The 24,713-nt window shown below is 38.1% G+C and overlaps 1 protein-coding gene across 1 annotated transcript in view; it reads left to right on the forward strand.

Annotated features, from left to right (window-relative positions):
* Nucleotides 1–1,699: 1,699 nt before the first annotated feature.
* NSUN3 (NOP2/Sun RNA methyltransferase 3) overlaps nucleotides 1,700–24,713 on the forward strand; it is a 60,953-nt gene continuing 37,939 nt past the window's right edge. The window contains exons 1-5 of the mRNA XM_019966210.2: nucleotides 1,700–1,837; nucleotides 2,631–2,740; nucleotides 11,360–11,703; nucleotides 20,718–20,872; nucleotides 21,650–21,771. Of these exons, the coding sequence (XP_019821769.1) occupies nucleotides 1,823–1,837; nucleotides 2,631–2,740; nucleotides 11,360–11,703; nucleotides 20,718–20,872; nucleotides 21,650–21,771 (746 nt within the window). The 5' untranslated portion in view covers nucleotides 1,700–1,822. The remainder of the gene's footprint in view (nucleotides 1,838–2,630; nucleotides 2,741–11,359; nucleotides 11,704–20,717; nucleotides 20,873–21,649; nucleotides 21,772–24,713) is intronic.

Below are 24,713 nucleotides of genomic sequence, written 5' to 3' on the forward strand. Positions count from 1 at the left end.
ATGGTCTTAAGATTTGCACTTAGAGTATATACTTACACTGATATTTTGAGCATCAAGGGTCTCAAAATGATGATGCTCATTAAATATTAGGCACTACCTTAGCACTGACTTTCTCTGATAAACTGCTAATTGAAATTACAAGGAAACAACGGAAGAGTAACACTAAAAGAGCAAATAAATTGCTATTCCTTTCAGAATGGGTGTGAACCTTTCCAGACAACCAGTAACAGTTTCCCTAGTAAAAGTGAGTGAGGAGGTTCATTTTTTAGGGTGTTAGAATGTAAGGTCATTTTGTTAGCATTTGGTATCAAAACTTGATGATCACTAAGATCAAGATAGTGAATATAATACACAGTAGCAGCTAACATTTGGATGTGAACTGTTTCTTAATCTCTATGCTAAACGTTTTAACTGTGTATTTAAATCAATTTAATCCTTTATCTCTCCCCGAGAGAGATTATTCCACTGAGCTATCTCTAGGAAACACGTGACAATTTTTTTCATCATATCTGTCCTTTTATCTTGAGTCCTGAATATCTGGGCTAATGGGAATCTTCAGATTTGATATATTAGCAGTAACTATCTTCGCCTCTGAGAACATCTTAAAACAACGATCATACAAGCTGACTCATTAGAAAAGACACCTGATTCTGGGAAAGATTAAAGGTAGCAGAAGAAGGGGACAACAGAGGACGAGATGGTTAGGTTAGATGGCATCACCGATTCAACGGACATGAGTTTGAGTAAACTCCTGATGGCTCAAAGGTTAAACCATCTGCCCGCAATGCGGGAGACCTGGTTCAATCCCTGGGTTGGGAAGATCCCCTGGAGAAGGAAATGGCAACCCACTCCAGTATTCTTGCCTGGAAAATCCCATGGACGGAGGAGCCTGGTGGGCTACAGTTCACGGGGTAGCAAAGAGTCGGACACGGCTGAGCGACTTCACTTTCACTTTCTGGAGTTGGTGATGGGACAGGGAAGCCTGGCGAGCTGCAGTCCGTGGGGTCGCAGAGTCAGACACGACTGTGTGGTTGAACAACAACAGTGACAAACACTTCCATTCTTTTTCTGAACTTCAAATACAGGGCAGAAAGAAATTTTTCAGAGTGAGGCATGGTTTCTGAAGACCCTCTGCCCAAGGCTCCGCCCAGGGGCTCCGGCCACACCCCCGGAGTAGGTAGGCACTGCCTCCTCTTGTCAGGTGGCTCAGATGGTAAAGTGTCTGCCTGCAATGAGGGAGACCGGGGTTCGATCCTTGGGTCAGGATGATTCCCTGGAGAAGGAAATGGCAACCCACTCCAGTACTCTTGCCTGGAAATTCCATGGACGGAGGAGCCTGGTAGGCTCCAGTCCATGGGGTCACAAAGAGTCAGACACGACTGAGTGACTTCACTTTCACTTGCTCTTGCCTCTCGCGGGACAGTGTTAGTTGCTCAGTCTTGTCCAACTCTTTGTGACCCCATGGACTATAGCCTGCCAGGCTTCTCTGTCCATAGAATTCACCAAGCAAGATTACTGGAGTGGGTTGCCATTCCCTTTTCCAGGGGATCCTCCCGACCCAGGGATTGAATCACACATTCCGCACTGCACGCAGAGTCTACCTACCTTCTGAGCCACCAGGTAAAGACTCGCGGGACCTGGATCCTTTAAAAGGCGAGATTCCGTAACTCGGGCAAAGCAGAATCTCGCGAGAAGTTGAACCGGAAACGTGAGGGATGCGAGAGAATTCCGGCGAAAATCGTAAGATGGGCTGTTCATTTGTTCCCGGCAAGCTTTAGATACCCGGTGGAATTGATTTTCTTGTTTGATCTCTCCTGACGGGATGGTGTTGACCTTGGTGAGGGCTGGGACCCAGCCGCGGGCCTGAGCCAGAAGCATTACCGACCGATGACGTTGCGAGGGAGGGGGCTGGGATGCGGGGAACTTGGTGATCTCAGGCTTTCTTTAGCTTCAGTCCAAAGCCCTAGAATAATGCTGAGTGTTTTGACCCTCGCTCTTGAGCGTTTTCTGTTTTCTCCCGACTCACCTCCGCCGCAGATAACCAGTCTGCACTGTAGCCTGCAGGCTTTAATATCCTTTCAACTTTGAGGGGAATGCAGGCTCTTGGAAGGCTGAAACTGTCCTTGTCCCCGTGTTATCGTGGGAGATTAGAAGAATTTCTGTTACATAATTGACCTTCGATAAACTCTGGATTAGTAAATAAAACAGCGAAGTTTCCACAGGAAACTCACTTTTCTTCTAAATGCACTTTATTTTGGAATAATTTTACATTTACAAAAATATTATAAGATGATACATGCTTTTTCCTGAGTTCCCCTGATGTTAACATCTAGAGTGGCTTATTTAGATTAATTTTGTTCCTTTGACACACATTCCTATGTTAGCACCACAATTCCACTTCACCTTTTGCCTTACATTTGAGCAATAATCATTTGGAGAAACGTTTTTCATAAGTAGATAGAGTATGATAATATAGTTTTATTACGTGTGAGGTATAGCTCCTATCTTAAGAACTGGTAAGTATCTGGGGGAAAAAAGGTGTTATCTTAAGAAAAAAGACTGTGCTAGTAATGTTGAAATTCAATAAATTTGTAATAGAATGTGTCAGCAAACTTTTCTTATCATCATAGCTGAAAGCAAAACCAGAAAGGAAGCTTGCAAAACAGATTTGCAAAGTTGTATTGGATCATTTTGAAAAGCAGTATTCCAAAGAACTTGGAGATGCATGGAATACAGTAAGGTTAGTATAATTCATCTTTTGATGCTTTATGAAAGAACAAGAAACAAACCCTTCTGGGATAGGGGTACTGTGAAGATAAAAGAGTTTAAACCTGGCTACCATTTCTTGCTGTAGCTTCAGAAGAGAAGGAGGAGGAGGAAATAGCTTGAATCATAGGAAGATGGAAAGGGGAGAAAGAAAACTTTGTAGTCATAATTTTGTTATAAGCAAAAACTGTTATACCTTGCCCTGATTAATTGCTTTAATCTTTGAAACAGAACTGCCCACCAGTCTTGACAAAATTAATTATACTGTAACAGAAAAGTTTTTAAACTTCTGAGGATATTTGACTAGTTTCTGAAAATTCAGGAGATAGCGCGACAAATCTTTAAAGCCATCACTGCTTTATCTTGGCTAAAGTCACTGTCTGGTGATCATGTTTCTTCTGTTTGTCTTTAGCTTTATGTGTTTTGAACATACATGCCTATGCACGCACACACACAAATTATTTAAATGTTTTATAGAAAACAGAAATGAGAAATAATTTAATGCATAGACACGAGAGAAGTTTGATTTGTATGTTCAGTGAGTTTTGCATTTGGTCAGTATGTTACTCTTACGGGTTCTTTACATTGAGTGTCTGATGCACTATACCATACCCTGTGAAACACAGTAAGACAGTCCCCGTGTCCAGTTTTCTGACAGTCTGATATTCATAGGAGAGAAGGAGCATGATTAAAACTATATAAGCTGCTAATTCCATAAGTATCCCAATAGAAATAGGCAGGAGTACCTAGTCCCATGTAACAAGGCCTGATGGTGACAGCAAAGACCTAAGGAGAAGCCAGGTCTTAGTAATTTGACAAAGTATGAGATGGTTCTGAAGTAATTTTAGACAAACTGTTTTAGAAACTTGTAAATACTGTAGCTTGAAAATGTAGTTTATAGTTGGAGATTTATTTCAAAACTAGAGTTTTTACATGAGTGTCCTCTGTCACAGAGAAGAAAAGAGGGATGAATAGTGAAGTGTCTAATTAATTCATGAGGTTTTCAGTATGCAGAGTTAAATCAGATAGAAGAATAACCAGATAGCCAGACATCTACAGTATGCTTATTATGTGCCAGGCAATAGTGCCTTTATTTGATGCTTGGAAGAAAGCTCTCAGGTTTCCTACTTTTCACGTAAGGGAACTGCACACAGTTTAAGTATTAAAATTTGCCCAGGTTCACTCAGCTACTAAGTGACAGAACTAGGGTTTGTGTGCCTCTCTGGTTCACAAACTCCTTCTCACTCCTATTCTATATGCCTCTCATACCTCGGATGTAATTAGGCATAAATGGATGATATAAAAAAAATTTCAAGAGGTGTATTGTCTTCAGACTTAACAGTAATCTGGCTACTCAGACCCTGTAATGAGTAATTTTTATATTTAATGTGCACAGACAGATTTATAAATTATTATTTGACCCTAACCAAAATGAGCAGTGAACCTCAAATCCATTTGATTAGCCATGCCTTCTGCTTCATCTACCTTTTTGTTGGGTTTTCATGGTAATTTAAGTTTTGCATAAACATGTGCTAAATTTGCCGTAAGCAAAATAAAGGCTTTCTCTGCTTAGAAAGTAGCCTGAGCATGGAGCATGGCATGGAGAAATAAGAACAAGTGTTTTTGTTTTTTAGCTATTTATTTCCAAGACATAATATTGTGCTTGCAGAGTCTATGTACTTCCAGGGGAAGGAGAGTGGGTTCTTGTGCTATCTAGAAAGCTAATAATTTGCTCAGTATTTTTAGTTATAGTAGTGGGGAAGATTTAGTGTTTAATTTTATTGCTCTGCAAAGATCTTTCTTGCCGTCATCCTTTGAACAGCCCTTTGAAGTTGAATTTACCCTGATTCAATTTTTGCCTTGTTACCTACGTGCTCTTCAGGTGAGCCCATTCATGTCATGACATGTCATGTCAGTATGCTGTCCAGAGAAGGCAATGGCACCCCACTCCAGTACTCTTGCCTGGATAATCCCATGGACGGAGGAGCCTGGTAGGCTACAGTCCATGGGGTCGGGAAGAGTCAGACACGACTGAGCGACTTCACTTTCACTTTTCACTTTCATGCATTGGAGAAGGAAATGGCAACCCACTCCAGTTTTCTTGCCTGGAGAATCCCAGGGATGGCGGAGCCTGGTGGGCTGCCGTCTATGGGGTCGCACAGAGTCGGACACGACTGAAGCGCCTTAGCAGCAGCAGCAGCAGCAGCAGTGTGCGGTCATCTCCTGTGCTGCAGCCCTTCCATGAGAGGAAAGCAAGAAACAATGTCAGGAAAGAGTAGGAGACAATCAGCTTGTTATTAAAATCTCTGACGACTGAAAGGAAAATGGCTCAAGAACGTATCTTGACGCACTTCTGTGAACTGATTATTTCTGGATTTCTAAACCAGACTTTTAAAATGATTGTATGAGCGCTCTCTAGTGGGCAATAATAGCAATAAAACAAAAGAGATTTCTTTATTTTAACCATAAACTCTTTTTGTGGGTTCTATAATCTGTGCAGTTACACAGAACTAAGCAATGGTACTTAGCAATGTCTAGATAAGATAATTTTTTATCCTCATCATTAGATAGAAAGAATCGAGAATAGAATAGTAAAGAAATCAGAAAAGTTGAAAATCATGTTATGTAACAGACTTTGTCCAAATAATATGCAATTTTCAAGGGATATGTGAGCACAGACAGGCAAGTTATCATAATCGACTTCCAGATGCTCAGCTTTCATATATGCTCTCTCAGAAGATTACTCTGCTTCCCTTGATTAAGGGGGTGCTTATTCCTCTTTCCCAACCTGCCCTTCTACAGTTGTCTTTGTCCCGCTTTACAAAAAAGGTCTCACTTTCACTCTCCTGACTCTTCCACATTGCATTCCCTCCAGGGTGTCAAAAATCCCTCTACAAGAAACTATGGGACTGCTAGTGTAAATGACTACTACCAGATTCTTTGACAGGTCAGATGGTCTTCAAGTTTTGCTTTCAGCAAAAGTAAAGGACTTGCAATTGAGCTGTTAGCTAACAAATCATTTAAAATATTTCTGAAGATATATAATTTAGTGATTGGAGACCATAACAGAAAGTATTTTAACAAAAGGGTGACATTGCTTTAACAAAATGTATTTTAATTCTCATCTACTTATTTAAGTGAAGGTTTTTCTTACCCCTTCTAAAAACATAAAATCGGAATTGATGTTGAACCCTGGTCATTATTTGTTGTTGTTATTTAGTCACTCAGTTGTGTCCCGACTCTTTTGAGATCCCTGAACTGCAGCCACCAGGCTTCTCTGTCCGTGGGATTTTTCCAGTCCAGAGTATTGGAGTGGATTGCCATTTCCTTTTCAAGGGGATCCTCCTGAACCAGGGATTGAACCCACATCTCCTGTATTGCAGGCAGATTCTTTATACCACTGAGCCACCACAGAAATTGATGTTGAACCCTGATCATTATAGCACTAGGTAATATTCATTCCTGGATGCATCTAATTTCATTAAGGAAGCCATTTCCTATGAATTTTTTCTTTTTATGTTTAGAAGGAAAGTGAAAGTTGCTCAGTTGTGGCCAACTCTTTGCAACCCCATGGGCTACATAGTCTATGGAATTCTCCAGGCCAAAATACTGGAGTGGGTAGCCTTTCCCTTCTCTAGGGAATCTTCCCAACCCAGGAACTAAATCCAGGTTTCCTTCATTGCAGGCATATTCTTTACCAGTTGACACAGGGAACCCCATTTTTATGTATAGATAATTATCAAATGTATAAGTTATTTTGGTCAATTTTGTACTAATAATTTTATTGATAACTACTCTGGAAGCTATTTTAACACTTAGAACTTTAAGGCTACAATGAAAACAAATTTAGTATATGCATGCACATGTGTCTGTGAGTGTGTATGTGTGAGAGAGAAATATAGGGTGATAAAGATTAAAAGCACAAAATTATATTAGGACTTAAAGTTATAAAAGTTATATGGGGAAATATAAAGAAAAGGGAAAGGAACAGTGTACAATTTCCACCTGTTCAAGAAGAGTCAGTCCATGAATTTTTAAATGGACAGTGATGGGTTTTAAAATCACTCTGGTATTTAGTTTCCACAGGATAGATTTTAAAAAGTAGTGTAATTTATATTTTAAAATGTCAATTTTTACAGTATACTGGAAGTTATATTCTTAAACATACGGTGAAGATTTTGATATCAACTTAAAATGTTGCAGAGGGTACAGAGTTTTTTTTCCAAAATGATGTCAGTGAATATGCTAGCAAAACATTTGCAGGTCACTGATCTTCTAGGTCCCAGTTCTGCTGATTGCTGGTGTACTTGAACTTCTGGCTTGGAGACCAGTAAGTGAAGCAGCTTCAGAATCTTGAGAGGAGGCCCGAAATACAGCATCTGGCCAGTGTTTTCTTAAGTCTTCTAGTATATGCTCCCTCCACTGTCTGCTGGGCTACTTGCCCATCTGTCAGAGCTTTCAAAATTAGTAGGCTCCGGGGCATCATCCCACCAGTGCAGGCACTGGAGTGCCAGGGAGAGCTGAGATTTACATTAATACACAGCTTTGCTTTCTCAGGGCTGCTAAGTGCCACCCTGAGCAACCTTAGCAGTCCCATCATTGAATTGATCTATTGTAGCTGCTCCTCAAGGGCCACTTAAGTCAGGCTGTTCCATTGTTAAGAGACAATAGGCTGCTTCCGAAAAGCAGGGCCTCTGGCACTAGGCGAGGTTTGGAGAAGAACTTCTCTTCCTCTTCCTGTCCGGTAGCATTTGTGCTTCTGTACTAGGGTCTCACACTCCTACTGGACTTTAAAGCCAGTGGCTTTTTGAATCAAAGACTTCTGCTTCAGTAGTGATGTGACCTTGGAAGTTGCCAAATCTCTGAAAACCTCGGTTAGCCTGCCCTCTAAAATAAGCATAATAGTTGCCCCTCACAAAAAAGCACATAGTAAGCATCTGGTCAGTGATCTGTATTATTATTAATATTGTCAGGGTGAGGTGGAGCTAGTGGATTGGATGGTAGGTAGAAAGGCTTCTCTGGAGAGAGAAGGCCTAATAGCAAATAGGAGAGTTAGCCAGGCTGCAGGTTGGTGAGAGAGGAAAGGTCATTTTAGTGCAGAGGGGCCAGTTAATGCTAAGATTGTTAAAAGCTAAAGAAAACTTGCTCCAGGAAATTCAGGTAGTTCAGTTGGCTGGGTACAGATTAGGAGGGATCAGAAAATTGGTTTTTTCTGAACAAGGGCTTATTTTATCTGGTTGTTAGAGAATGAGATAGGATTAATTTCTGAAGATTCCTGCCACATCCTGCTGTAAGTATATGTTTTTAAATCTAATGAGGCTGTCCCCTCTTAGAGTCTTTCAATGATTTCTCATCTATAGGAATTTAAAATTTATAAGATAAAATTTTAAAACTTGATAATCTTAGACTTGTCCCATGTAATCTTCTGCTACACTGGACTACCTTTAATTCCCCAGATGAACTGTTCTCCATCATGCCTTGGTACCTGTACATGCGCTGTGGTGTTTGCCTTGGACCTTGTGTTCTCTTTTCATCCTGCGGCTAATTCCTCGTCCTTCAAGATTTAGCATATTGGATAGTGTACAAGAATCTATAGTGTTCCTGAACTGAAGTCCTTGCATACAATAAGGTTAAATAAAATATGCAAGATTAATAACCTTTGCTAAGGGATCTGAAAGAAAATGTGAATAAATGGAGAAACATATTGTGATGAAAGTTAGAAAGAGTGAATCCAATAAAGATGTTAATTCTCCCCAAATTTAGTACATTTAATATAATCCTAGTCAAAGCTTTTATCTGTCTAAATCAGTTCAGTTCAGTCCCTCAGTCGTGTCCAACTCTTTGTGACCCCATGGACTGACTGCAGCATGCGAAGCCTCCCTGCCCATCACCAACTCCGGGAGTTTACTCAAACTCATGGTCATCTAGTTGGTGATGCTATCAACCATCTCATCCTCTGTCATCCCCTTCTCCTCCTGCCTTGAATCTTTCCCAGCATCAGGGTCTTTTCAAATGAGTCAGTTCTTTGCGTCAGGTGTCCAAAGTATTGAAGTTTCAGCTTCAGCATCAGTCCTTCCAATGAATATTCAGGACTGATTTCCTTTAGGATGGACTGGTTTGAACTCCTTGCTGCCAGAGAGCTAACCAGTCCATCCTTAAGGAAATCTGTTAAATATATCTTTACAAATATTTTATGAAATTTTTTTAACCAACTGCTTTTCATGTTAATCTGAAGTAATAAACTTTCTAAAATAGCTTTGGAAATTATGAAGAAAGAATTAGATTTTTCCCTGCCAGATGTTAACCAATTGGAAATGTTTAAAGCCAGTTGAAAGTGTGTAAAGCCAATTAAAAGTGCCCTGCCAAGATGTTAACCAATTGGATGTGTGTAAAGCCATTTGTTGGCTAAGGGATGGACACATGATGTAAACCAAGCCTCTCCAGTCTGTATTATTAAATAATGCTTCTGAGCATTATTTCCCTGTTACTACATGACTCAAAACTCTGGATCAATATTCAGCCAGTTTGGAGAGTATAATTAGGATGGACTGACATAAGGTTACAACAATAGATTTCCTTTTAGGGTCCATTTTAATTCAGTGGTTCCCAAAGTGTGGTCTGTGGATCAGCATCATTAGTATCACCTGAAGACTTACTAGAACTACAACAGAAAACCCCAGGTGGGGCCCAGCAATCTCTTACATCCACTTGATGCACGTTAAAGTTTATGAAGCATGTTTTTAAAGAAAGAGATTGTCATCCTCCGGTAGAGCTGAAATGCTGGGCTTCTGTGATGCACTGTCATAGTAAAAGGAAGTGATAAAAGAAAGCAATTTCACATATTAGCCTCAATTGAAATTCACATGGCACTGGAAGAGTCGCAGGTGTTACATTTCAATCCAGCCATTTCTCACATAGGCAAAACCAGGGTGAGTAGCAGCTGGAATTTATTTAATTGACCATGGTTAATGAGGCTCCCAAATAACTCAGCTAGAAAGGTCAGCTTGTAAATAAATATTTCCTGCTGTATCATTTGTCAGTTGATGTGAGCTTGTGATTGTCAAGAGATCTAACTGTTGGACCAAATAAAAAATTAGGATGGTACATCTGCTGGGGAGGTGGGGGCAGGGAAAACCTGCACCATCAGTCCATAAGTGATTTTTAAACCATCCTTGGTTTTGTATCCTCTGAGCCACTGATCGCCTCATTAACTCTTTGACTGTAGTGTTCACTGTAGTTAGCTTTCTATACTTTTATCTTCATCAGAGGAAAACTTGAATACTTACTCTTTTGAACAGCCTTTAATGATAGTACTTTTCCCTTTAAAATTAAGACTTGGGTTTTAAATTTTTTCTTAAGAAAAACACTTCTTTGTGCAAAGAGTGATAGAATAAAATCTTATTTTGATGGATTTTGAAGTATGCTAAAGACAGGTATGCAAATGACACCATCCTTATGGCAGAAAGTGAAGAGGAACTAAAAAGCTTCTTGATGAAAGTAAAAGAGGAGAGTGAAAATGTTGGCTTAAAGCTCAACATTCAGAAAACTAAGATCATGGCATCTGGTCCCATCACTTCATGGCAAATAGATGGGGAAACAGTGTTAGACTTTATTTTTTGGGGCTCCAAAATCACTGCAGATGGTGATTGCAGCCATGAAATTAAAAGACGCTTACTCCTTGTAAGGAAAGTTATGACCAACCTAGATAGCATATTCAAAAGCAGAGACATTACTTTGCCAACAAAGGTCTGTCTGGTCAAGGCTATGGTTTTTCCAGTGGTCATGTATAGATGTGAGAGTTGGACTGTGAAGAAAGCTAAGAAAGCTAAGTGCTGAAGAATTGATGCTTTTGAACTGTGGTGTTGGAGAAGACTTGGGAGTCCCTTGGACTGCAAGGAGGTCCAACCAGTCCATCCTAAAGGAGATCAGCCCTGGGTGTTCATTGGAAGGACTGATGCTAAAGCTGAAGCTCCAGTACTTTGGCCACCTCATGTGAAGAGTTGATTCATTGGAAAAGATTCTGATGCTGGGAGGCATTGGGGGCAGGAGGAAAAGGGGATGACAGAGAATGAGATGGCTGGATGGCATCACCGATTCGATGGACATGAGTTTGAGTAGACTCCAGGAGTTGGTGATGGACAGGGAGGCCTGGCATGCTGCGATTCATGGGGTCGCAGAGTCGGACATGACTGAGCGACTGAATTGAAATGAACAGAAAGACACGTCATGTTTTTTTCGCAAGATAATGTGCAAGGAGGGACAAGATTGAGAGGCAAGTGAGGCATTCCTCTTTGGTGCAGATTTTAAGGGGCCCCTAAAACTCAGGAACCAAGATAAATACTGTTTTAATGACCAAAACTGATACCAAAGAAAAATCCCATGATGAACAAAATATCAAAGTTTTAAAAATAGGATAAAAACAGTGCTGTGTTGAACCATTTGGGTGCCTAAGGCAAAGGAAAAAGTAATTCTCCTGGTTCTGAAAACCATAGGTAAATAAAGCGTAAGACTAGGACCTAGTTCCCTGACTTGGTATAAAATTGTATTACCGTGTATTATCTTAATACCCCTTTGTTTTTCTTTTTCTCCCTAGGGACATACTAACAGCTCCATCTTGTTGGCAATATGCTGTTCTTCTTAACAGATTCAATTACCCTTTTGAACTGGAAAAGGATTTACATTTGAAGGGCTATCACTCACTCTTGCAAGGATCTTTACCCTACTATCCTAAATCAATGAAATGTTACCTTAGCAGAACTCCTCACAGAATGCCTTCAGAAAGACACCAAATTGGAAACCTAAAAAAATACTATCTCCTGAATGCTGCCTCCCTTCTCCCAGTACTGGCTCTGGAATTGAGGGATGGGGAGAAGGTTCTGGATCTGTGTGCTGCCCCTGGAGGCAAATCTCTAGCTCTGCTGCAGTGTGCTTATCCAGGTAATGTACTTTTCTCTCCATAACTGACAGCTTTTAAATATCCACATGTTACAGGATACTTTTAGAATATGCGGGGAGAAACGTAAGATTGACTTTTCAGACTTTGAAAGCCTAAAAACCAAGACACCAAGACACCAAGACAGTGTGGAGAAGAGTGGAAGTTTTACTGAGGAAACAGTGTAAATAACTTTTTTTCCCCCAGTTACTTTGTCCTTACAGGTAATTGGGAAACTACAACAAAACTATAGCATTTTGTGAACACAAATCTTCAGATAATATGAAACCTGATGAGCTAATGGCAAAGATTTTTAAAGTTTTATTGTTGCTTTTACATTTCAGAGTCTTGTATTGATGTCCTGGTCGTACTTTTATGCAACAAAAACATACACATTTAAACTCATTTTTTGTATTATTGGACCATAAGGTTCTAAGAGAGTTCTGTCCAATAGGAATATAACATGAAGTATATATATAATTTAATGTTTTTGAGCAATCTCATTAATATAAGAAACAAATAAAATTAATTTTAATAATACATTGTAACCTAACACATTCAAAATATTATTTGAACATGTAATCAGAATAGAAATTATCAATGAGATATTTACATTCTCTTTCTTACAGTCTTTGAAATGGTGTGCATTTTACACATAGGGTACATTTTAATTTGGATTAGTCACATTTCAAGTGCTCACAGCCTCATGTAGCAAGTGGGTATAGTATTGGATGGTGCAACTCTGAAGATTTTAAAAGTTCTTTTGAAATGACTTATCATTGCTATTAGTAGTACAAAAAGGATGAAATATATGTAATACGCATTTTTATATATATTTGTTAAAGTAATGCATTCATTGCAAATTCTTTTCTTAATGGGACAATGCGACTTTTAAACTATTACTTCAGATTTCCCTGGGTGAAAATTACTTATGGCTAGATGAGATGGGTTTTAGCCTCAATTCTATCTGGTTTTTGTTTGATAGTTTTGTTTTTATAAGTGCAAATGCTGTTCACAGAAATGAAAAGATGAAATGGTGAGAATTGTGTTATAGTAATCTCACTAGTTCTTTAAACTCCTGAATTATAACCCTAATCACATAGATCTCATTCACTAAGCATTATTTTAATCATCTACTATATAAACACTCTATGTAAACCAATGTAAGAACTATGTAAACCTATGTAAACACTAGGTCTGTTTTTGATTTTGAAGAAGGCAAAGGATTGGAAACCAATTTTAAAAGACTGTTGCCTAATTAGAAGACTTACTCACTTTCTCAGCCAAAGCACTAGTGTGCTGAACTGCGTTTGTTTGGAGTGCTCTGGGGGGTTTCTGTGCCCTGGCCCAACTTGCTGTAATAAGATTCTGGATGGGTGGGAAGTGTGCTACTTATTTATAAAGTTGGTGAAGAGCTAGGAGAAGCCTTGACCAGAGGTGTTCTTTTTTAAGAAGCCTTGACCAGAGGTGTTCTCCTTTTTTAAGATCTGAAAATTGATTCCTTTGAAATTATCTAAGCCTGCTGCTGCTACTGCTGCTAAGTTGCTTCAGTCATGTCCGACTCTGTGCGACCCCATAGATGGCAGCCCATCAGGCTCCACCATCCCTGGGATTCTCCAGGCAAGAACACTGGAGTGGGTTGCCATTTCCTTCTCCAGTGCATGAAAGTGAAAAGTGAAAATGAAGTCGCTCAGTTGTGTCCGACTCTTAGCAACTCCATGGCCTGCAGCCTACCAGGCTCCTCCATCCATGGGATTTTCCAGGAAGAATACTGGAGTGGGTTGCCATTGCCTTCTCCAGAATATCATACTAAGGAATTTGAAATCTTAACAGTAATGAGGAACCACTGCAGACTTTAAAAAGGAGAATGACACGATCAGATTTACATTTCACATCAGATGTGGCTTTGGTGTAGGGAGTGAAGTAGTAGAGCTCATACCTGGAGGTGAGCAGGGCAGTCAGAAGAAGCCAGTTGCAGTGATTTAGGTGACAGTTGCCAGGGGTTCAGGTTAGGCTATTAAGATGCTTATCCCTTAAAAATTGTTATGTATCCCCAGGACATGTATGTATGTATGTATGTATGTATCCTAGTTTGAGAACTGCTAATATATATCTTCCTTTGACAGCATTCCTATTGAAATAGTTTATAAACATTTTTATGAGAACTCTGAATCCTATACTAGGCGTTGGTATAAGTATACCAGTTAAATGTATATTTTAGGTGTAAAAATACTGTGTGTTTTCAAATTGTGGTTAAAACTTATTGAAACTTGCTGTGTGTTTTTTTTTTTTTTTTTTTTGGTAAGAAATCACAACATAAGAGATTATTTTGTAAGTTTATTTTATTATTTTTATAATTTGAGCTGAAAATGAAATTTTATGGAATTGTGTTATAAGGAGTATTTGCTACTATTTTTATTAGTAGTTTTTTTTGATAGCATTCTATTTTGATAGAATTCTTTGATAGCATGCTTATTTTGTTTGTTACGTCAGTCTTGAATATAGAATTTTTAGTATTGTGAAAAATGGAAGAGAAATGCCAAATTTGGGTAGCATTTTGAAAAGAGGGCATTTTTATCCTAGATTATCCTCATTAGTAGGCTATAAATATTTAACATGTTTATGGTAAAGAAATTCAGATTAAGAATCCAAAGGCAAATGGATATATTCTAGGAGTTTGAAGTATAGAAGAATCTTCTGTTCTTACATCAAGGGCAATGAGTTACAGGCAGTAGTCCAAGTAAAGTAGCTTTTCATCTAAGAAGGGCTAATGATAATGGTTTACTAAGAAGTACAGATGTCTTCATGCTGATGCTCAAATCCCAAATTAGGTTAGCTACAGTGCTTGAATCTGGAATGCAGATGCCATGCTAAAAAAAAAGCTTTTATAAGCAAAACTTAAAATGATGGCTGCACTAAATGTGCATTTATCCTCTGAATTTCTTCAGATCAGTACTGGCCTTTATTCTGGGTCAGGAGGCTCACAGCTTTGAATAATTGAAAAGCTCATATTTTAGGATGATTAAAAAAAATTAGTCTACTCTTCTGGTCTAGCTGCTCCTACCTGTTAGCATGGTGAGGGACTGTCCATTGTTTTTTATTGTTCTGTTTTTGTCAGTGGAGGCTTTGTAATGTCCTGGTATTCATAAAAAAAGAGAAAAAAAAAAACTACCTTTGATTCTAAATAGGAAAGCATTAAGAAGTTAAGAATGACCCAGTTTGATAGAGTGGCTTGATCAACTTTCTTGCTGAGGGTTGACATGAAATTCTCTTTGCTGTCAATAATACCCTTTTTACATCTAGTTAGCTTTTGGTGATAGAGAACCTTAGTCAGACTCTTTACTGAATTGCTTTTGCCCTTCTCCCTCTGAGCCTTTTGCACACCCTACAGGTACCATTTTCCCCTTCTTCCCCTTTGCTAATTCTTTTCCATTCTTCAGGTTTTCACTCAGAAATCAGCTTTCCTAGAAAGCCTTCCAAGAACTCCCTGCATTAGATGGATCTTCTTTTTGGAAATAATAACAACAGTAATAATTTTGAGCATGTAGTAGAAAAAAAAAAAAGTAAAGCTGAGACTCCAAATGCTATTCCTGAAAAACCTCAATGGCTTTTTCAAGAATTTGTTAAATTTATCCCTTTTTCTACTTAGATGAGAAAAAAAAAAAAAAGATTTGGTTTATTTTTGGCAATTTAAGCTTGAAAATTAATTTTTTCTCAATGTAGTGAGTCTGTGTGTATGTGTGTGTATGAAACTTGGATTGTAATGCCTTATATTATATATTTTTTAAAGTTTAACCAGTCTAATCCTATTTCAGATAAAATCTGTCTAGACCAAACTGTAATATAGCATAAAGCTGTATTTCAACTGAGAGTTACTTTAAAATGCTGAATTGAGGATCTTGACTAAAGCTACAATTTAATGAAAAGCTGCCCTGATTTTCAGTTTTAGCAATTTAAATATCTTTATCATAATGCCATATTTTACATCACATGAGCCACATTTGGTGAGCACATACTCTGTGTGAGGCATTGCATGGTAGGTGTAGAGCTCTGAAGGATAGAGAGGTAACTAAGACGTCTGTTTCCTGTGATATGACAAACGGTGTGTTTTAGCCAACTCTCCTGTTGAAAATAACTTAAAAGTGTGGGATATAATATTAAAGAAAAGCAAAATCTTTTAAAGTCTGTCAATGTTCTCCAAATACTCAGTGGCCGAAAGTTAACAGTTTGAGAACCTGGGAGGTAAATTGAGCATTGAAGCTGGGTTTTCACTTGAGAGCTTTTTTTTTTTTTTTTTTGCTTCACCTGGAAAACTTACTGCTTCATGAACATGTGTGGATAAAAGAAGCCAGAGCGTGCTCAATTAAAGCATCTATTAGGAGACTAACTTGTATAAACCTGAGACTCCAAAATACTTTTCCCTGCAATAAGGTAAACTAGGAAGAAATTGTCCTCTCCAAAGAACTGAAAGGAAGATTGTTTTCAGTTTTAGTGGTGGGGAAAGAGTGGACATAACCTCTGAAACTTTGTAACCAGAGCTAAGCCAGTATAGACCATTATAGTGAAGTTGCAGAATTATGAAAATAAAAAACCATCTTAATAGCAGCCAGAGAAGACAGTCTACCTTCAAAGGACAACAGTTGGACTGAAGAATGACCTCTAAGTGTAATAATGGAAGCTGGCATTCAGAGGAATGATGTTTTCAATGTGCTAAGAAAAGACGAGTGTCAATCCAGAAATACATTCGTCAAAATATCCTTGAAGAGAAAAAGTGAATTAGACTTTTCTTTTAGACAGAGAGCAAGAGTGGAGTTTGTCACGAGCAATTCTGAAGGAAAAGGGAAAGCCATCCTAGGTGGAAAATGGAAGATACAAAAAGAATTGAAGAAAGAAGAAAGTGAGAAATACATGGGGAAAATCTAACAGTCATTGGATATAGAAGACAATGATAACATTTTATACAGTTAAAAAATATAAGCACAAATAAATCCCAATATACAATGCAATAGCATCTTATTTAGGAGGAAATGTTATGAGATTCTTGCATCTTTTAGGAAAAATGGTGTAGATTGATTTATTTTAGGTTTTTCTTTTACATATGCATGTTAAATGCTTTAGGGTTACCACTAAAACAACAGAAATAGAATATAAGATATTTAAACCAGAAAAAAGAAAAGTGGAATGAAATTTAACTGAACAAAGCCATAGCCAGCTTGATTACAAACCCTCTTACATTTTTGCTCCCTCCTTGCATGATTTACTTCCTTTTATTTCTCACTCTTGCTTCCCTGGGATCGTACCCTTCTGTGATGTAAACTTTTGTCTTAGTCTGTTTTCTAGTAATTTCAGGCTAAGACAAAAGCTTTCAGACACCTATCCATAAACTGCATTAGTGAATCCTCCAAAAACCACCCAAAATAAACAATGTAGACTAAAAAAAGAATGTTCTACCTGTACAAATGAAGCTTTAAGGTGATTTTCTACTCCTTTCTGAAACCGGTTGCTCCCTAAATTGATGCCATCCTCTGAGTTCAAAATCCTTCAAGCTAGGCTTCAGCACTATGGGAACAGAGAACTAAAGTTGTACAAGATGGGTTTCGAAGAGGCAGAGAAATCAGAGATCAAATTGCCAACATTTGTTGGATCATGGAGAAAGCAAAGTAGTTCTAGAAATAAATCTACTTTTGCTTCATTGACTATGCCAAAGCCTTTGACTGTGTGGATCACTACAAACTGTAGACAATTCTTGAAGAGATGGGAGTATCAGACCACATTACTTGTCTTCTGAGAAACCTGTACGCAAGTCAAGAAACAACAGTTAGAGCTGGACACGGAACAATGGACTGGTTCAAAATTGGGAAAGGAGTATGTCAGCACTGTATAACGTCACCCTTCTTATTTAACTTATATGCAGAATACATGATACGAAGTGCCAGGCTGGAGGAATTGCAAGCTGGAATCAACATGGCTGGGAGAAATATCAACAACCTCAGATATACAGATGATACCACTCTAATTGCAGAAAATGAAAAGGAACTAAAAAGCCTCTTGATGGAGGTGAAAGAAGAGATGAAAAAGCTAGCTTGAAACTCAACATTCAAAAAACTAAGATCATGGCATCCAATTCCACCACTTCATGGCAAATACAAGGGGGAAAATGGGAGAAGTGACAGATTTTATTTTCTTAGGCTCCAAAATCATTGTGAACAATGGCTGCAGCCATGAAATGAGTCAGTTCTTCCCATCAGGTGGTCAAAGTATTGGAGTTTCAGTTTCAGCATCAGTCCTTCCAATGAACATTCAGGGCTGATTTCTTTTAGGGTGGACTGGCTGGATCTCCTTGCAGTCCAAGGGACTCTCAAGAATCTTCTCCAACACCACAGTTCAAAAGTATATTATTATAAATTACAGTTGTGTGAATGCCCAGAAATTGGCAATGGTTGAATAAAAGAGGACACATTTTTTTTCTATATACTATTCATCAACCTTTAAAAATGATTTGCATCTCTGCTGATTGATTGGTGGTATTACCTTTCAAGTATTGACATGTGGAGAGTCAGGAGACAGAAAAGTGTGTAAATAAAATTCTGTATATGCAGATAATTATATAAGCATATGTATATCAGATTAATAATATAGGTTCCTTTTGATGGGTGGTTGGGCAGTTGACAGAGTGGGGAGATAAAGAGTAAGATGGAAAAAAGACACTACAAAAATATAATTCCATTTTATCGGTTTTATATGTAGGTGTAGACATAAAGAGATATGGTAGGATTATTTAATGAAAATGTTAAATGATGCTTATCTGAAGACTGAATTTTAGGTAATTTTTGGTGTTCTTTATACTTTTATGCATTTGAAAATATACTTGTCTTTAATATTATATGAATTTTATGTTACTATAATAAATATATATAAACATTGATAAATATATATTTAACTATAGGAAAAACAAAACACCTTTTTTTAGGGAGAGAACAATTTGCTAAATACCTTCTATTTCTGAGAAGCAGCATAGCATGGTGCTGAAAAGTAGGTGGGCTCTGGAACCAAGGGATCTTGGTTTCCTGCTGTGTAAACCTGAGCAAATTGCTTAACTTCTCTTTGCCTCAGTTTCCTTATCAGAAAAAAGAGAAATGATAATAAAATTATCTACTTGAGGTTTGTGAGGATTAAATATGTTACTACATATAAAGTCTTAGAACAGTGCCTAGCCCTTAATAGGGACTCAAGATAATAATTACTACTATAAGAAAAGTGAAAATTAGTCACTCAGTCATGTCCAACTCTTTGTGACTCCATGGACTAGAGCCCACCAGGCTCCTCTGTCCATGAAATTCTCCAGACAAGAATACTACTGGAGTGGGTTGCCATTTCCTTCTCCAGGGGATCTTCCCCACCCAGGGATCAAACCCAGGTCTCCCAGACTACAGGCAGACTTTACGAACTGAGCCACCAGGGAAACCACTGCTACTACATGTATTGTTAGCAATCATGAACATTTCTTGTTACTACTTTTGCAGTTAAATGCTAAAAGAACTGTTGATGAAAGAATGGGCTTCCCTGATGGCTCAGATGGTATAGAATCTGCCTGCAATGCAGGAGACCTGGGTTCAGTCCCTGGGTTGAGAGGATCCCCTGGAAAAGGGAATGGCAACCCACTCCAGTATTCTTGCCTGGAGAATTCCATGGACAAAGGAGCCTGGCGTCCTACAGTCTGTTGGTTCTCAAAGAGTCGGACACAAATGAGCAACACTAACATTATGAACATTTCTTGTTACTCCTTTTGCAATTCTATGCTAGATATGGGCTTCCTGGTGGCTCAGATGGTAAAGAATCTGACTGCAATGCGGGAGACCTGAGTTCGATCCCTGGGTTGGGAAGATCCCCTGAAGAAGGGAACAACTACCTACTCCAGTATTCTTGCCTGGAGAATTCCATGGACAGAGGAGGCTGGCAGGCTACAGTCCATGGGGTCACAGAGTCGGACATGACTGAGTGACTAAGCACATCACACATGCTAGATATGTTACTAAATTATCACCGTTAATCTTTTTTTTTCTAGTTTCATTGAGATACAATCGACATACAGTACTGTATAAGTTTAAGGTGTAGCATTTCATCTTAACAACCACTTTGTAAGGTAGGGGTAGTAAAATTTCTCCTGTATCCTATTAGGGCTTTTGGCAGTGGCTGACATAAGACAGGGTGACAGGAGTAAAGCATACACGTATTTTTTCTCTTGGCCTTGACTCCCTATCTCTGGTGATAAGAATATTCTTTCCTCTTGCTATAGGGAGGGTATCTTTCACATGGGAGTTCATCTCCTGCTTTCAGTAAGAAAAAGATAGGTCACCATGCCCTTCCCACATCTGCTGTTATTAAAGTGCTTTTTACTCAAAATAATCAGTATGCCAAAGCAGCATATTTTGGAGTGGAGTGTTCTAAACTCCTTCACTATTATAGCCCCCATTTTACAGATAAAGAAAGTGAGACTCTTTAGGAGAGCTGAATCAGTTTTCCAGAGTCTCACAATTCTTAATTTGAGCCTATGCCTTTCTTATCATAAAGCCAGTTACACTTTACATGCTTTTTTCCACATGCCACATACCTTCCTTTATTTAAAATCAAGGTGTTCTGACCTGGAAGGAACTTTATATATCATTTACTCTTAAGAGCTTTAGGAGAGAACTGTGTCTAAGGTATTGGTTGTATAGTATATCTTTAGGAATCTATACTTCTCTAAAGGTTTTTACCTTCAGAATTAAATTTGAATGAATAAATGGTGAGAGCTTCTGAGAGGCTCTGTAGGTATGACTATGGTAAATGTTTTATGAAGTGTTTGTGAGTGTACTTAAGTCTTTAAAAATAAGACAATCATAATGTTTACCTCTCAGCCCTGTTCCTGTATAATTATGATGAACCAATGTATTTCTGAAATTTATTTGATCAAAAGTGGAAATTTAACAATTCGATTGTGTTCATTTTTTTAAAAAACTTTTTAATCCTTTATATTTAGGTTATCTTCATTGTAATGAATACGATAGCCTGAGATTGAGGTGGCTGAGGCAGACCTTAGAATCTTTCATCCCACAGCCTTTGGTAAATGTAATTAAAGTGTCTGAATTGGATGGCAGAGAAATGGGAGATGCCCAGCCTGAAACCTTTGACAAGGTACTTTTGTTACATTGTGACAGACCGATAGACTCCCGGTGATACTACTGTTATGTTGCTTTGTTGTGGTTATTTCCCATCTGCTTCCAGACATAGCTGGATACAGTTTCTCCGTACCCTGGGAAATGCTGATAAAGTGAACATGGAAGCAGTTTTTATTTGATGGTCAGCATGTTCAAAGGAAGCGGTAACATTGGGATTGGGGATTATAGAATGCTTTTTATTTCCAGGTACCTCAAAGATACTCAGGAAGAGATCAGATATTATCTTGAGTCAGTACACAAACATGTGCACTGTATTGCTTTAATTCGGTAGCATTTCGTATCAGAGTACGACAGTGGAAGAAAAAGACAGCATTTCAGTAAACTGAAATTGAATTGTTAGTTCTTAAATAGAAATGCTGAGAATTCAGGAATATAATAACGTCTGTTTAAAATGAGTAACTTTAAAAAAATAAATAAAATGAGTAACTTTTGTAAAAGTTTTTGCTGTAGTCAACAAGAATATGAAATATTAGTAGACATTAGTAGACTTTTAGTCCTCTCATTCCCCTTCTCCACTGAAAAAGACCTAAATGCTGAAAGTCACAGGAGATTCTTTTGTAAGGTATTAGTGAAGAAATGTAAACAACTTACCATGGTGTATTTTCAGTTTTAAAATAAATTTACTTATTTATTTGCTAATTTTTGCCACAATTTATGTAGCTCCCCTATATACTTTGTGTCTGAGGATATGTTTTCTGTGCATGCTTGGCTTACGTGTCATTTTTTTCTATAGGTGTTAGTTGATGCTCCATGTTCAAATGATCGAAGTTGGTTGTTCTCTTCTGATTCTCAGAAGGCTGCCTGTAGGATAAGCCAAAGGAGAAATTTGCCTCTTCTACAGATGGAACTCTTAAGGTGAGAGCTATTAATACAAAAATTTATTTTGGTTTCTAATATAATTTCAGTAGGCATGACAAAACATGACGCAGGGCAGTGCCCAAATGGAGAGTTTCCTGTGTAGGTGTCAATAATTAATTCTCTGACGTCTGCACCCAGAAAATTCTCAGTCTCTTCCTTTTGAGTCTCATGTTGTAATGTCACCTCTGCCCTCCCACTCACCACCCCCTCGATGAAATCCAGTGTTGGTATGCATTGTCTTTTAAAGGACACAAATGATTTTATTGTGATTTAAAGTTGTTTGCTTATCAGGACCATCCAAAGCATAGGGTTCATCACACTATTCTTTCACCAGGATGTGAATAGCCCCTCTGTAAGAGTAGCTTTGGACCAGGATGTTTTTTTTTTTTCTTTTTTCTTTTTTTCAGTAAGGACACATTGTTCTGGGTGAGTAAGAAGTTTTAGTTTGTTGTTAGCACTTATCTCTCCTCTAAGACTTCCAGAAAGGCATGACCACCGAGAGAGACTTGGTTTCTTCAGAACAGAGCCATTTGGGGACATCCTGTTTTGGTTTCAAAAGAGATTTATATTTATACCCTAATCCTAAGCAATTCCTACTGTTTAATGCTGAACCAAAATTCTTGGACTATGTTAAATATACTTAAATGATGCTTTATCACTCATCACTTCTTCCATGTTGAAGGAGAATGAGTGATAGTTGATACGCCCTGCTGACAACATGCTTTACTTCCAACTTCTGATTGATTCATAGCAATGAACATACACCATTTCCTAAGTGTTAACAACCGACACTAATACATAGTCTTGTTCTCGTACCAGATTATGTCTCAGCTCATTCTGGTCATTCCAGGTAGCACCAACCAGCCAGTCCTTAAAACATCTCATCTTGCAATTAGACTATTTATTTGTATTCTTCCAATGTCAGCCCTTCATTTGCTATAACCCTAAGATATTTTGAGAATTCTTTTCCACTTTTCTCTTCTCTTTGGTTATTAGTTTTGGGTTTTTGCATAGATCCAACCATAATAAATCTTTTTTTCTCACCTAAACTTCCTTGATCCGGCTCTTTAGTAAGTTACTTCTGTTATTCCAGACTCTGCCATTGTTATGCCTGACACTGCAACAGGCACCAGGTCTTTTGGTGCCTTATTAGCTTTGTTATCTCTAATTTTTTTTAACCTATCAGCAGCGAGGCTGCCTGAGAATATCATTTTTCTTCCTTCTCATAAAAAATCTTTCTTTCACTTCTCTTTCTTTCTGTACCATACCACACTTTCTGTTTTGTATTCTATGTACTGCTTTTCCTTCTGTTTTGTCTCAATTCATTATAATCTAACCTCTATTCCTTTTATTCTTCCAAATCTATGCTTATTAAAGTTACTAAACAACCATTAAATTCATTGTTATTTCTCAATTTTAATTTTGTTTGATCTCTTGATAGCATTTAAAATGTGTTTTATTATACAACTGTTACATGGAAACATTTTTGCTGTAAAAATTAAAAAAAAATACAAATGAAGCAAAAGGTCTCCTTGACCAGAGACACAACAAAATACCAGCTTTCTTCACAAAGTTGACTGTTGGACTTTGGTGTATACTCTTCCAACTCTTTCTGTAGCTTTTCTTATATATACGTAGAGAAATGTGTTAAAAAATAACAGCTGCTATTATGTATGCATTGTTCTGAAACTGGCTTCTTCTTGTATTCAACATTCATTAAAGTCTTTTTCTTATAAATCTGTTTTGTTCTCTTCAAGTTCTGTGACATGTTCAACAAGGTTAGTCTATAATATTTGAGTTAATTCTCTGTTTTTGGATATTTACATTCTTTATTTTTTACTTCTATAAACTATTCTTTGTCTCATTGGACATGCAGGATAACATTTTTATTGATTAACTATCAAGAAATGGAATTAAGAATCAGACATTTTAATAGGTACAGATTATTGAATTGTAAATGGCTATACCAGTCTACATTTTCTTTTGTACTTGACTTTGTTGACTACTTGTTCCTTCTTAAAATATTCCTTTCCCTGATTTTTGTGATCATGTGCTTTACTGGCTTTCTTCCTACTAATTTTCCTAATTGGCTCTTAATCAGGTCATCCCATAAATTTTGGGTTTCCTTGAGCTGCTGATGTTGGCCCTCTTCTCTGTTTATCTGATGGCTTCAGCTGATATAAGATGCTGTCTCCCAAATATGTGTCTAAGCTTAGATCTTTCTTCTTAGCCTCACACCTCTATATCCAGTCATCTATCAGAGTTCTCCACGCTCCTCAGACACATAGAACTGAATTTTTCTAGAGGAACTCATCATTTTGAATGCTCTCCTGTGCCCCTCCTCTGTCAAAATCACCAAAAATCAAATAGAAATCCCATCAACCTGCCTTTTTTCCTCCCCTCTCTGTCTCAGTAATAGATTGCTTTGCTGAGATACCATAGCATCATGCGTTTGCCTGAGTCAGAAATCCATCCCCAAATCCTCTTTCTTTTATACCTAATCAGTCACTAAGACATTTCAATTCATACCTGTTACATATTTCTCAAGCCCATTCACTTCTTTCTCTTCTTAATAGCCTAACCTGAACCCCTGGCAACTGTCACCTAAATCACTGCAGTTGGCTTCTGACTGCCCTGCTCACCTCCAGGTATGAGCTCTACTACTTTACTGCCTACAGTAAAGCCACATCTGATGTGAAATGTAAATCTGATTATGTCATTCTCCTTTTTGAAGTCTGCAGTGGTCCTTATTACTGTTAAGATTTCAAATTCCTTAGTATGATATTCTAGAGAAGGCAATGGCAACCCACTCCAGTACTCTTGCCTGGAAAATCCCATGGACGGAGGAGCCTGGTGGGCTGCAGTCCTGCAAGAGTTGGACACGACTGAGCATCTTCACTTTCAATTTTCACTTTCATGCACTGGAGAAGGAAATGGCA

Source organism: Bos indicus, chromosome 1 (genome assembly GCF_029378745.1).
Source record: "Bos indicus isolate NIAB-ARS_2022 breed Sahiwal x Tharparkar chromosome 1, NIAB-ARS_B.indTharparkar_mat_pri_1.0, whole genome shotgun sequence".
Taxonomy (NCBI): domain Eukaryota; kingdom Metazoa; phylum Chordata; class Mammalia; order Artiodactyla; family Bovidae; genus Bos; species Bos indicus.